General features: G+C 39.0%; 1 protein-coding gene across 7 annotated transcripts in view; it reads left to right on the top strand.

Moving 5' to 3' along the window:
• Nucleotides 1–15,182, top strand: part of WDPCP (WD repeat containing planar cell polarity effector) — a 147,364-nt gene that overhangs the window by 107,697 nt on the left and 24,485 nt on the right. Inside the window, exon 16 of one of the 7 annotated variants that reach the window (XM_017818979.1) lies at nucleotides 2,855–2,967. The exons of the other annotated variants lie outside the window; for them this stretch is intronic. Coding sequence (XP_017674468.1) covers nucleotides 2,855–2,880 — 26 coding nt within the window. The 3' untranslated portion in view covers nucleotides 2,881–2,967. Of the gene's footprint in view, nucleotides 1–2,854; nucleotides 2,968–15,182 lie in introns of those variants that run through there. 7 annotated transcript variants of the gene reach the window in all.

Below are 15,182 nucleotides of genomic sequence, written 5' to 3'. Positions count from 1 at the left end.
AATGGTGTTTAAAAAGCCCTTTTTGTTTTAATCAATACTTGTCCTGTAGAACATGGTGTTATATTTGTAGGGGAGTTATTGTTTTGATTGCACTGTTTTCTTTGAAAGTGAGACTGTATTTTTATTTGTAACTAAATAACTGGATTTTTATTCATAACTAAAGAAAGAAGCTTATAAAAATAAACACCAACTCTCAAACTTTGCCTTTGAGTACCCATATGAGGATAGCTATGAAGCAAAAAATTTATACTATGGCTATATAGAAAAGTTGAGGCTGTACAAACTGAACTGAGTGTGAGAGGTAAGGGATTGAATTTGAAAATTGCTGTTCATATCAGCATTAAAGGCCATGTATGGCAATCTCATTCACCTGCAAATATTTGCTGGTGCACACTATATGAATAATGGGAATCACATCCATCATTAATGCTTTGGCAGCATTCGGATGGAACACTTACTGATGTCAACATGGCCTCAGATCCTGGCTTTAAAGCAGCAACTTTGCTTGCAGTGGGATTCTTGCTGTTCCATAAGGAATATTGATGCAAAAGTTGCAGCATTAGATTAATTGCTAAAACACAGACAACTTTTCAGGCAGCGGAACTCATTCACTTTCTCCTTGTGTTTCTTCTGAACCGACATGGAGAAATATATGCAAATACTTCAGACCCCTCTGATTTCATACTCTATAGCATGAACCAAGCAGAAGGTGTCTGTGTCTTGGCAGTTGACTTCCATCAGAGAGAAAGTAGAAAAGGATAAAAAAAATCAAAACCACAAAAAGTTTATATAAAATATGCACAGTTCTGTGTTGCTTATTCTTCTGCATCTTTGAATATTAGAGGAAATCACTGAGCTTTTGTTCTTGTTCCATGCCAAGAGGTAGAATAGGTTTAAAACTCAGAAGTGTTTTTCATGAGTCAGAGTCACAAAACCTTTGAGATCTTGGGTAACACAGGATTCTTTTAGAGCTGTACATCTCCATGTTTACCCAGAGCATACAAACAAATGCCACTACAATACATACAAATGCAGAGGCATTGTATGCATTTATGTGGCTGTTTCTATCAATTGCATAAATCCATGACTTTCAGGGCTATGCAATACAGTATCACCTCCTTTCCTCTCCGGCAGAGTAGGAATCAAGCAGTGCCTGTCCTGAACTCTTTTCTTCAGGGTGTTTAATTTTCATGCTCAAGTCACTTCAAGCATTTTTTCCACCACAACTGGACCTTTGGTCAATCCCTTTCACCACTGGAATTCCAAAAAAGAACATTTGTTATGTTCTTTCTTTACAGAGCACTCTTTAAAAAGTACAGTCACATCTCCTTTGCTTTCTCTTCTCTTACTTCTTAGGTATTTGTCTGCTGCACCAAATATAACTGAGATACCTAGGACTTGCATCTGATCATTATCTATTCTCTGACACTGAATCCAGAAGATTTAAACTCTAGTATGTGTCTTAATTCCTTTCAAACTACCATTATTACTAGATTTCTGAAGTTAGGCTATTTTTAAGTTTACTAAGAGCCTTTTATAGTATTGGAGACATATGTGCAGGGAGAGGGACAGGGAAAAAAACTGAAGTGATCACAAATGTTTTACTTGCATATCAAATGTAATACACGTGTTACTACAGTTCATTATGATTATTGTGTGCAGGCACAGTCTTCCCCTCCTCCAGACCAGTCCTACAGTTACCTCTGCAATGCCCCATTAGCATAAATTATTAAAGTCATTTTATATGATAAAGTGTTTTGCTGAATAATTAACTATCAGAATGATTTAAAATAGTTTTCAATGCCCCCAGGGACAAACTGTCACTGAGATTCAGTCTCTAAACAGTAATGAATTTGCATCCAATTCATTTTGTATGAAAATAATCAGGGATCTCCCATGAGTTTGTTTCACTGCAGATTGGATCTCACCTTAAACATGTGAAATATCAGCCACAGATTTTGTTTTATTATAGCTTGTTCCAACGTCCTTTCTTTATGATGTTATTATTTCATAAACTGTTGTTGTCAAAGAAGATGACATGAGGTATGAACTTCGTGGACCCAATGAAAACAAAAGATAAGAAGTGCTTTATATGTAACTTGCTATATTTTTCTAATATTTTGAGAGGGGGAGAAAAACTCATGCCAGAGCCAGAAGTTCTAAAATGCAGTTTCAAACAAGTCTCTATCCCCTAACCATTTCCCAAGCCCAGTCCTCTTTGTCTAGTCCCTGCTCTCTGGAGCCTTCAGCCACTCGGTTCACCAATGGTCACTTCCCAGGTCAACCCCCAAACTTCTTGAACACCCACTTCAGGCTTCTACAAGAAGACAGTAACCTAAGCAAACAGAGGCAACAAAGTGCAATCAGTGCTACTGAGGTTATACTGGGCACCTCTCTACAGCACATTTCAAATATATATATATTACAGTATAATATTTGATCCTAAATAGTACAAAAGCAAACCATTCTCGTGTATCTGATGAAATTTCCTGAGTTAACCCATCCCCAAAATTCAACTCAGCGCTACTTGAAAATAAGATGAGTCATTGCTCCTGGCTCATTCCCAAGCCTTTGAAAGTGCTCCATCTTGCCCCAGATATATTTAATTTGTCAAGATATTTCTGTGTACAAGGCTCACTTCAAACATAATATATTTCAAACTCAGACTTTAGGAAAAGTTTCGAACTCCTACAAATAATGCAGAATGACAATATAATTTCATCTGAAAAGTATAGGTGTCATCCAGAGGTCTGTAATCATTGGTAGATTCCTCACATATATCAAAATTTATGTCAAGATAAAACTAAAAATAGATTGATTATTTTAAAACTTTCTGAATTTTGGTCTTTCTCAGTTCATCACATGATTGTGGTTTGGTAGACACCATTTTGGAGGAGCCACCCTCAAAGCTAAGGATGTTTGTGGGCATATGGTAAAAACACCTGTAGACCTCCAGAGCACAGCGGTTTGGTGAGAATATTGCTGAGCAAGATGAAGTGTCAAGTGAACTATGGTTTTGGCAGAATCAGATATTTTGTTCACCTGATTAAAATCTTCTAAAGAAAATTATTCTCATAAGATTTTATGTTTGACAGCCTGTAAAAATGCATCTTGAGAGATGAGAAGATTGAAGTAATGGTCCCATACATCTCAGAAGCAGCATTAGCTGTCTCCTCTTTCCCTGCTCCTATTTGATCAGCAGACCACTGGCCATAGATACTGTGGTTTCTTCTGCCAAAGATTTTCTCTTGAATTACTTCTGTAGAAGACCCATGAGTTCCTTAACGAGGTCAAGGAGTTCTCATTTAGCCTAAAATGTATGCTGTGCACCTCATTTCACTTGATTAAAAGAGAGGATAAATATTTATTCAATATTGACAATATATGTAGGCTACTAATAAATTCTGTTTGTGGGTGTAACCTGGCATACACTCTCCTGGAACAGTATTGTTTGTGGTGGTAGAGTGTGTCTGTTCAGTGCTGTAAACTGGAGGTTGCTAATGTAAAACCTGAGTTGCAAAGAACTGACATGGCACAGCCTGTTAAGAAATGCCATAACTAATAATGATCATGGAGGTGAAGAACTCAGCCCTTCAGACATCATTGCTCAATGAATATCCAACAAAGAGCATATGTAGGCAGTGTCAGAAAGTTTCCCAAGGCCAACTTCCAACAAATTACATTAGGGCCTAGCAAGATGATTTTAACCTTCAAATCAACAGCTTTCACCCAAAAGGGATTCATGTTGTGACAAGACAGATAACTGCTGCATAGTTGAAAGGCAAATTGGGAAATCTTGTATTTCTGCTTAGAAAATTCAGAATATTAGTAACACTAATGTTTAGGCAACATTTCTAACAGAGGTGTCTGAACAAAAACACTGATGTTCAGATAATTTTATTGTTCTGAAATGCTAGATGGGACTGACTAACATTCTGGTGATTCACTAGTGTCTCATGAAAGTGCTTGAGGTTTTCCCATTTAAAATAGAATTTTAAAATATTTCTGAAAATATTCCATAATGTTTGCAAGCAAGATAGGAAATCTTATCAGTTCTCACAGAGACTGAAGTCCAGTTTCCCACACTGTTTGTAAAATGACATTCAAAATGCAGGAACCCTACATGCTTCACCTTATTGGCAAGGGGCATCATCAGTTTGAACCTTAAGTGGAGAATTTATTTATTTCATCTTAGTTCTGTGGTAGTGTTTTATACTGAATGGCTCACATGGTCTTTGTGATAATTTATAATGGCACATGCTGTGGTGTTTTGTCTTCCATACGGTGTATCAGAGATACCAGTCTGGACTTGCATACAGCCTGCTACCTCCAAATCACTTGTGATTTACTCAGATCTTCCCCTATTTCTGACAGTCCTGGGGAGCCTGCTTGCATTTCAAGACCATGTTTAGAATTGTGCCCCTGTGTTTGTAACTTTCTCAGGCCCTGCATTAGCCTGATTGGTAACATTTCTTCCTCTTCTGATCCATGAAGACTCTCAATCTCTCAAGCAATAGACTTCTCCCTTACCCTCACATACCCTTTCTGGCACTGATGGCAAAACCTTCTTCATTTCCTGCTCTTCCTTGGCACACACATCTTTCTCTTGTCATCTACTGAGTTTCAAGTTAACTGAGAATCTTAGCCTTTATTTCATGGCATGATTTTTATTTCACTGTGTAACATGTTTATGGCATGCTTCAAAGGTGTTATCCCGTACATGGGTGAACTGTGATCTAGAAAGACTTGGGGGACACCTGTTTATGCTACAGTTTTTTTGGAGTTCTGCTTCCTTTAGTGTAGGTGTTAGATCTCCTATTTATTTATTTAGATTTTCAGTTTAAGTAATTCAAAACCTTTGGATTCAAATCCTTTGCTTTTATTTTTCTAATAATATGACTTTTTCGCCAGAGAACCAGAAAAACATTTTTAATGAAAAATGTTTTCTAAGTATGATTGGCAGTTCACCTATGGCACGAAATTAGTTTCCACAAGCACTTTTTTAATTTTGTGCCACCCAAGATGAGTGTCTTTGAAGATCTGTAGTAATTTGAAATTATTTAACTGTGTTCATGTATACACTCTCTTGAGCACATCAAGCCACACACAGCACTTGATACAGAGCCTGCTAAACACAATAAAAATATTTCCACCATCTTCAGTGGGCTTTGGATGGGGATTTTAGCAAGTAATGAGCTCATGTGTAGGCCTGGCATTACCAAGACTGCTGCCATCTGCAAAGAGCCTGGTCTGGAAGGATGCTCTACTTGATGTAGACTGGTTTCAAGAGGAGTGAGCATCAGCCAGCACTCATTGCGTGGCATCCTATTGAATTCTTGGCCTGGCATACCTGCCTCCGTGACAGTGTAACAGTATGTTCCCAGAGAAGTGGATCTGCTGAATTTTCTTCTATATTCCGATGATTAGCTTCTTGTTAATGACGTGTTTAAATTTCCAACTGGTATTGAGGGGTTACAGGTATTAATTAGTTGTTTCCCTCCTTGTGTTCTTTTCAAGAAGTGAAGTTATTTGTTTTACTTAAGGTCTATAGTGATGCCAAGCTATTTTTGGCTCCACCTCATCTCACCTCTCTGCTTGCTTGTGTCATGGTGTCAGTTTTGATCTATACCTTCCCACTGCTAGATAGCTTTGCCTAAAGACGTAACCCTCAGCCCCTAATAATTACAAGTACATCAAAGGCTAGTTGGTTTGCTTAGCTGCAGAGGTCTACACAAAGATCTGTGTATGTTCACTTGAAAGAGGTGTATAGTTTTGTGTCAAGCTTTAAAATAATCATGGTGTTCCATTTTTTTCCCTTCTTTATTGTGACATATTCTTGGCTGCTACATAACCTGATTTAAAAAGTACCACTGTATGCCTGAAATGAAGACACTATTCTCCTTAATATTTTAATTTCAATGATCCTCATATTTTGTAATATCTGCCAGCAGTAAAACTATACCCTATTTAATATGAAAAAGTCTTACCAGAAGTCATAGAGTAACTGGTTTTTGCTTTCATTTTAAAGTATGTGTTGAGTAGAAAAAAGAGAAAAATCAGTAACTGGGAGAGCCAGCTTTAGGGACTTAAATATTTTGTATCTATAGCCACATGCTATGACCAGTTTATAAACAAAAAAATTACAGTATTTCCAAATTCTGGAAATCAAAAGGAGTTGTTTGTATCTGATCTGGTTTTATTCTGCTAACAATTAGGGTATTGCAAGGTATGTGAGGTCACACATATCAGACATCTTATCCATATAACCCCCAGCCAAGCTGATGCACACAGACAACAGTGAATGGGTGACACTAATTACCAAGTAAACAACATATTTTCTGTGGACATGTATCAAGAAGAAAGTTAACAAAGTGAAAACAATTCACAGAGCTATTCCTTGGGGAAGGATCTAACATGATAAAGAATAGCTCAGCATAAGAGATCTGGAAGGGATGCCCATGGCATAACATTGAAGTGAAGAGAAGAAAGTCAGTACTCAAGCTGCTGACATTATGGCTAGGAATTTAAGTAGGAATTTGACTTCTCATCACTGACTCCATTGACTGTGGTAAATTTAAATAGAAAGCACACGTAGTTAAAATAGCTGTTGAAACAAACTATCAAAGACATTGATGCATGGAAAGTGTCTTTGCATGGAGACTGAATGAATACCTTTCTGGGAAATAGGTTTTAGCCAAATACAATTTATGCATTAGTCAAACACATGTTTTTCTGGCTTGGTGTAGGATACCTGGATGAAATTTAATAGCCTCTAATTTACTGTAGGTCAAACTAGATGATTTACACCATAGTATAATATTCATATGTTCTGGATTCCACTCTTGCCTACAGCTCTGTGAAAAAGCCCCTGGTAAATCTCCCATTAGCTTCAAAAGGCCCACATGTAGGCTAAAAGACTGCACTTAAAAGCCACATAATATATATTCATACATCTCATAGCATGCACGTGTGTGTGTACATTAAGTGGGTGTTATATTTATACATACGCAGCCAAAATCTGGCCAGTCATAAAAATAGCTCCAAATCTGAACACGAGTGCCAGGGGAATTATTGCGTATTTATATTTTGCTTCGTGACATCAGCAGTCACAGAATCCACTGCTGCTGTTTTGTTTTGTTTTTGTTTTTGTTTTTTCTGAGAGAACAAGAAATAACCACAGCAGGAGGTGCTTTCATAACTACTGGGAGCTGCGGATCTGTGTGCTCGTGGTGTGTCAGAGGTATGTTTGTCTCACACACCCTAGAGCTGTCCCTCAGCCTCTCGTTTTCCGATAGGGAATTCGCCGATTGCGTTTCTACGCACTGAAAAGGGTTGGCAAACACATATTTGCATGGCAGTTGGTATGTGTTTTGTCCTGTTTGTTCTGCGTAACGTAACGTGATGTGACAGGCTGTAATTCATCACATCAGTTGCATGACAGCAGAGGAATTGGAAAAGAGATGTAATGGTGGGCTGATGTGAGGTGTCAATTTAATGTTCAATTGTAGTATTTCAACATTAAGGCTTTTTATAATGACCTACCAAAGAATTATCTCCAGGTATTCCCTGCACAGGTGCGATTTAGGAGGAATGATCAGGCATAGCATAGTCAACATCAGGAGAAGGCTGTAGATCCCTTTGCTCAGAAGCAACAGCTCTTGTAAACAGGAGGACCTTTGCACATCTGATGCTAGATCAAACAAACACATTGAAGGACTATTTATTTATTTCCTTCTCTTTCACTGCACTCCCCAGCCACACCACAGGTCCTTGAGTGGGAAAACTGTGGAATTGCCCACGGCAATATAGGAGGTTGAGGCTGTTTTCCTCCAAAGACTCCTACACAAGAGACTGCTTGACATTTCACCCCTGAAAAATTCCCACAACAGAAGTGAGGGTGTTAGTTCTTGTTGAATGCTTTCAGCCTAACAAAACCAAGTTCCCTGTTAAAATCCCGTCTCAGGGCTGGGACATTCTAATCAGGACATGGCTGGTAAAAGCCTTAGGGAAGAGCTCAGTGGGTCCCAAGGGTAAGCTTTGCACCCATCGCTGTTCTCAGTCATGCACTTTCTGAAGTGTCAAACTTGGCCACAAGATGAAAAGAAATGATCTGTTTAAGAAAAAACATTGGTGAAGAACTGATCAGCAGTGCCTAACACAAAGCCGTAAGTACATCCAGAATTAGTGACTGTTTTCTTTCCTCAACATACATTCTATATTTAATTACAGCTATTTGAAGTGTCTTTCCCCTAAATATCCTTCCTGTTGGTTAGTCTGCACTGAGACTTCTTTTTACTTTAAATCTCAGTGCCATGAAACTGCCGCAGCTCCTCAACTCATGCCCTTCAATGATATTTTCCACAGCATTCAAGATACCAAACGTCCTGAATTGTGCTAGATTTCAAACTGTAAAATTCAGTCTTAAAAACAGATTGTGAGGCAGTGTTGGTTATCTCTGCAATGCTGATATTATGAAATGGCAAAATATTTTAATACGATGAAAAGATATCATTAATAATAGCTTATAAGCATGTATGGTGATCATTTGAATTAGTTACTTACTGCAGGTACACTGCCAGTGTCCCACCTTTTCATCTTTATGATAATCAAAGATGCAACAGCCACTTGATTTCTGCCTCCTGCCCTCCCAGCCCAGGGACACCCAGCTCAGTCCTTGCACACCACATCAGTAAAAAGTTAGTGGGTAGGTCTCACATAAATTAGATCCCATGGATTAACAATGTTTAAATAGTTTAAAAATTTTCACTGTAAAGGAGCATGGAAGCCAATATTCTTTCCTGTAGATTTGTGTTCAAAACCTATGCCTTTTCATTTTTCAAAAATATAGCCTGACTTCTCATTTTTTCAAAAAAAAACACATTATTTCATAACAACTGCTAGCTTATATTTTTTGCTTGATGAAACCTCCTGCTACATCTTACTGTGGTTATTCATATACCTCTGCTGAATTTAGTAATTTTCCTTGCTAATGTTCTTGCTGTTAAAGCCCCCTCTGGAGATATCCAAATACACCAGATGAAGAGCAGATTCTGGGACCATCCCAGAGATCTTGTAGAATAACCCCAGGATATGATTTTACATCACTTGGTAGGTGCTGGTGAACCATCGGGAGCCTTACATGAGCTCACTCTCTAACTGAAGGATTTGGAACCCAGTCTAAACTTCTCCTAAATCATCATTTGAAGTTCCCTGATAAATTGCACCACATCTCTACTTAAATAATACAAGCTTTTATTAACCAGATGAAAGATGATGGCTTCGATTAATTATTTATTTTACTACATAGGATGCATTTTGACCAAAGAAAACAGCCACAAAGTGCTTACTTAGGCTTTTACCACCGAAGGACCCAATGTTTAGTTCACAAACACAAATATGGAGCCTGTGTGGGCACACTCTGCTGCAATGTAAGCCCAGATCATCCTGTTGACTATGCTGCTGTTGCCTCTTATGTAAGGGAAGAGTTAGTACCACAGCACTTCACACTGGTCACTGTAATAAACAGAATTTTAACAGTAAAACATTCTGGAAAAAATCCTGATTTCTTCAAAAATTCTTGAAGGAAGCACAAGCTTTCGTCAGTGCCTTTTTTTCATATATTATTATCAACTTCATGGCCCCAACCTCATTCCTTGCATGTTTGCTAGTTTTGCTGTCCACTGGTTGGGATTAGAAAGAAGACAGCAGGTTAAGAACCGGATGAAATTAGACCTTTACCATCACCAACCTACTGGGTGACTCTGGCCAGCTCATTTTAGCCTTCCATTTTGGTGCTTTTGTTTTCCTGTGAGGACTGTGTGAGCTCTCTGTGACAGGCTGCCCATGCACATCCCATGCCACAGCCCCTCGGTGTCACCTTCCCAGCGTTGCCCTCCCAGAGGCTGAACACGCGGTCAGGTGAAGTCCATTTTCTAAGCTTACTTATTTTCTACAATTTTTACAAAATAGGGCAAAAACACAGCCCTGGGAAATCAGCCGTAATACTCTAGTTCGTGTCTGCCATTAGGTGTCAGTGTGACAACAACCATGATACACAAAGGCTATGCCGGGGTGTGCAGGGACACTGCCCCATCCTGAACTTCTCCTTGTCGACTCAGGGAAAATACGGTGTGCAACTGAGAGGAAGGAAGAGGCTGAAGAAAGCAGTAAACATTTTATTTCGGGTTTTTTTCCCTCACCTAATTGAAATTATTTACTAACAGATAAGTCTGTTTGCATTTCATTCAGTGCAGGTTCCCACTGCTGCAGTTGTCAAAGGGTAATATTTACAAAACCAGGACAAGAGTTTCTGCACACACTGATCTAACCCTATTTTGGGGAAAAAGAAACAGTCAATACTACCAGTAATTTGCAGTCTGCAGGAGGTAGACTGCTTTGCCCAATGCAAATGTTAAATTACTCATGTGAGTTGATGCCTGCCAATTTGGTGATTGTAGATGGATCCTTCACGAGTTGTTTGAAATACTATATTAGAAATTACAACTAAAAGTTCCACTCGTTCCAAAGAAAAGAATATAAAAACTTTAAAACCAGTTTTGAAACAACTTTTTGTGTCAGAAATATCTTTTTTTTTTTTTTTTGGTGTATCAGTGGCATTCATGATGAAGAAATGGTAAAATACACTACATATATTAAGGAGTTTGAAATTGTTTTTAAATAAAATTTCAGATGCATCCCAAAATGTAGCAGACAGTTTTTGGTTATGTGGGAGTTTTAAAAGTTACTATAAGCTTATAGAAGTTTTAAAATAAAAGTCAGGTTTTTGGGGGGAAAAGTATTTTAAGAATAAAATTAATTTATAAAATATTCTCTGCTTGCCTCTAGTATTAAGAATAGCTCAAGGATAGCATTTTTTTTTGCCTTATGTTTAGAACTGTAAATGTTTTCACCATTAACTTTAATCAGATTTTGATCAGGTCAACATAATGGCTAAATCAGCTTGGCCTTCACCAAGATCAGTGAATCTGTTGTTCAAGAAGATTGGGGTTCAGCTTTGCCTTCATCTTTTCTGCTTTGGAAGGGAGCAGATTGTGAGCATCGCTTAAATTTGGTGTTGGTTTTTTCCTTTATAATGATAGATTAAATCTGAAGTAACTGTGATAAGCATCTGAGCGAGCTGGCTTTTTTTTTTTACCTACTTCCAGTTTTCTAGTAATTGCATGACACAGAAGTGGTTAGTCCTGAGCATGCACTGCACAGCCCAGGACAAGAATGCTCAGATACCATCCCTGCTGCAATTCCCCAAGTTGAGTAGTTGCAGTTCTCTTCAAGAGGGCAAAGGCTCCCAGACTTCTGTTAGCCCTGCCCCCCTTCAGTTTGGGGATGGGAACTGAAAAATGTCATGTGCCAATTTGACATTGTCTTTATAATAGATAATTATAGGCTTTAGGAATAGAAAAGATGCCTGATTAAATGGCTCCAGCCATCTGCTGTTGCAAGATTGTGAAGTAATCCTTGACCATTTTCATATTAAGAGTTGCCACGCTGATGTTCTCCCACTCCTTATGTCACTCAGCTTGCCTAGAAAGCTATCTCCTATACTTCAGTTTTCTGGCATCCTAGCTCACTTTTGCTTTATACTGTTTTAAATAGCAATGATTAAATCTTTATATTGGTACTGTTGGGGGGCTTGAAAGTTCCTGCTGTCCCACACATCAGTTTTGACTTCAGAAATATAAATTGAAGAGCTGCTTATTTTTACATGTGGTTGCAGATCAGGTTCTTCTTCCTCTTCTTCTTCTTCTTCTTTGTGGTACAAGGGGAACAGATGAAAAGCCACCCAGGTTAGCAGTTTAAAAAAAAAAAACAGCACTGGCCACTGTGGTTGGTTGTACCCCTGATCCATTGGGGCCCCAGGGTAGGTGTAAGACGAGGCTTCAGGGCCAGGCACGGGCTGTTCATGTGGCACTGTCTGCCACAGTTAGTTGAGCCCAAAGGTAATTTTGTTGATTTCGAAGCAAAATCATTAGTCAAATAGACCTGAAAGCAGCAGAGAGCTGTAAGCCTGCTTTAAACTGAGCACTCTTCTTACAGAGATAGTATTGCTTCAAGCAGCTCTTTGCAGATCAGAAAGGATCCTGGTGACAGGATTCATCTGACAGATATCCCTCAGTTACAGACTGGTATGAATACCAGAGTGTTTTTTCTTTTTAAAACCTCACAGAGGTAGTCCAATGCAGTTTCCAACTGCAGCCTAAACCAGTCCAAAAATGTGTCACAAAATGTATGGAAGAGTTTCCACCTGAAGTCAGAGAAGAGGCAGAGGGAGCAGAATAGCAATCAGGCCATAAGGGCACAGTAATAGCCAGATAGATATTAAACATCTCTGGGTGATGCACTTCTGTGTGAGAAGGACTGGTGGTGGCATGTAAGGAAGGAAAAGGATCACTACAGCAATGCAGGAGTGTGAAAAGATGCCTTTGTAAGGGCAAATTTTACCTATTGAACATTAATTGCTTTCCATGGATACAAAATGCACTTTAAGTGATGAAAGGAGTGACTGACAAGCAATGCTGTATTAAACAGATATCAGAGAATGCAATGTAGGTTAATTATCTTCTCTTAAAAAAAATTTAATTTTTTTTTCTGAAGAGGTGAGCATCTGTCTGAGACAGAATCTTATCTCCAAACTCCTGTTGTCTGCTTCAATGAGAAGAGGAGCAAGAAAGGGAATGAAATGGGGTGGTGAGGAGACGCCAGCAGGAACCATGGTGAATTTTTTTCCTTGGCATCAAGCGTCAGCTCTTTGCATCTCTTCCCATGGACTTTCCTCCTGGTTACCTTCAGAAGCAGAAGCAATGCCAGGAACTGCCCACAGCTCCCCCCAGGGCTTTGAGCTTTCCAAGTGGTATCCACAGCTGCCACTCCAGCTGACATAGTTTATTTAAATAGGCAGGGAGAAAGTATTTGTGTTTGCAGAAGGCAGTGTATAGTGTAAACTACCTCTGTGATGTTTTAAAAAGAAAAAACACTCTGGTATTCATGCCAGTCTGTAATTGAGGGATATCAGTCAGATGAAGATCTTCCCAGGGAGTGGAAGGAACAGCCTGGGAATAAAAAACCCACTGTTTTTATGAAGTTGCATTTCCCCTTCCAACAGGGCATACTAAGCATGGTGTGTCTCCTCCTCAAAGCTGAACATTTTCCCTTTAAATCAGTCTCTTCCAGTGGAAAGGGGTGGGAAGGAAAGTGTCAACCCATCAGTCGGGGTTTTCAGGTGCCGATAGGGTCACATCAGCTTTTAAAGCCTTTGGGCACCCAAACCACAGAATGTGCTGGTGGTTATCAGCAAGTCTGTGCAGCAAAGCTCTGGAGCAGGTGAGTGACAGGATGCAAATATCTATCAGGGAGGACCTGCCTCTATATCTGCTTCAATGCCTTTTTAGCCACACCTTTCTGGTAAATTGTAAAATGTCGGTCAGGGTGCTCTGGAGATGGTTAAAACTAGGTGTGCTCATACCCCAACTTCTTTTATGTCCTAATGCCTTGAGGTGCATTTAGAAAATGCATCCAAGTTTTTTCTTATATTGTAGGATTTAGCCAAGAGACACTGAGCAGAGCACCGTGTGTCATTAAGAGAGCTTAGCAACAGGATATGCATGTGTGTTTGTGTACATATGTGTGCATATATGTGTGTGTAAGCACACAGATTACATATATTCACACCACAATAAAGTTTTAGGTTTTGTAGTTTTAAAATAATGTGTTGGTACCAACTGTGTAGCACGTTTTCTGTACCTTGCATCAGTGTTGCTAATTTTCTATGCAGACACACACACACAGACCCAATAGAAACTTGGCTCTCATTTTAGGAAAACTTACCTAAGACATTATCAACTTAGTATCCCCATTCTTAAAGCATAAAAGGCTCTAGAAAGTCAGTATTTTTTAAGTGACTGAAAAGAACATGTAAGCATTTTCAGTTTTTCTAGATGGAAAGCTTGCTCCTGGTAAACTCTGTAAGTATTAAGCTCATTGATATCGGAGTGAGTTTAGTCTATACAACCTTCCAGCATAAATAACATCTTTCTTCCATGAAACCCACTGACTGCAAGCACATTAGTCTGGCAGAGGCTAGAAAAAAATGCTGGTTTATAATTTGGGCTTTATTTAAAGATAGGATCCACATTTTTCCATTATTTGGATTAGGCGACTAAGTGGTCCCAAGTTTTTCTTCATTAAAAGAAAAAGGAAAAACCCTCCTTTTAATATGTGTGTGCTTCACACTTTTCAAACTTCAATAGCATAAAATTTTTCACTTGGTCAGAAAGCTGATTTAATTTGCTGCTAGGTTAAATGTTAAAGGTTTCAGTCTTATGACCATGAATTCTCAAATTAAATTCAGTGCATTGCTTAAATTTCTAGCTGCAGTGCATTTAGCCTAATTGCTTTGGTAAGTTGGGTGCTTCATAACTACTACTCTTCTGAATTTTCATCTTTAAAGGTGAGCAAAATAAGCCTGAGGGTCACAGGTGGGCTAGCCTGCTCTTTGAGATTCACCTGTGGGGTCTTTGGATATCTCTTCCAGTCTGACTGCATCCTCAGACCATGTCTGATGAGACTGTTCTGCTGACAAGGGAGAGCATTTAAACACCTGTAGGTTTTAGCTATTTAAGCCCAAATCAGTTTTGAAGCAGCAAGAAAGGCTGAGCAAAATGGTTCAGATTTCAGTCAGTTGTCAACTAAATGTGTGCACTGGGCCTTTAAGTATTTGGCCAGACACATCTTGATTGCTTCTCTTTTGTTTTTACCCTTGGAAAGTCAGCTGGATAATACCCTGTAGCAAAAGTCTATTCTGGGATGCTGTAAGTGGGCTGGGCTGGGGATGCCTGAGCAGGGGGAAATATGGGAGGGGGAGCAGGTGAAGGGAGAATTAACAAAAAATGGAGTTTTATTCATGTATTTCCAAATTTTTGTGAGCCAGGCTATTTGCAGTCATTTTCAGTTTTCTTGTGATGTTAAATATAAAAATCATGGGGCTATAAAACGATCCCACTGGTGCAGTCTCTAAGGCAGGCTCTTCTCCTTGGGGACAAGTCACAATGCAAACGTGGAGGTGATGGAAGCAATCGAGGAAACTTCTACCAACGGCACCCTCAGAGGCAAGCCCTGAGTGTCTAGTTTTTTCCTCTTTGTTTACAGTATTTTTAAGGCTTTGAGTT

Source organism: Lepidothrix coronata, unplaced genomic scaffold, assembly GCF_001604755.1.
Source record: "Lepidothrix coronata isolate B3197 unplaced genomic scaffold, Lepidothrix_coronata-1.0 Scaffold71, whole genome shotgun sequence".
Classification (NCBI taxonomy): Eukaryota; Metazoa; Chordata; class Aves; order Passeriformes; family Pipridae; genus Lepidothrix; species Lepidothrix coronata.
This window is presented reverse-complemented; position numbering and strand designations above follow the sequence as displayed.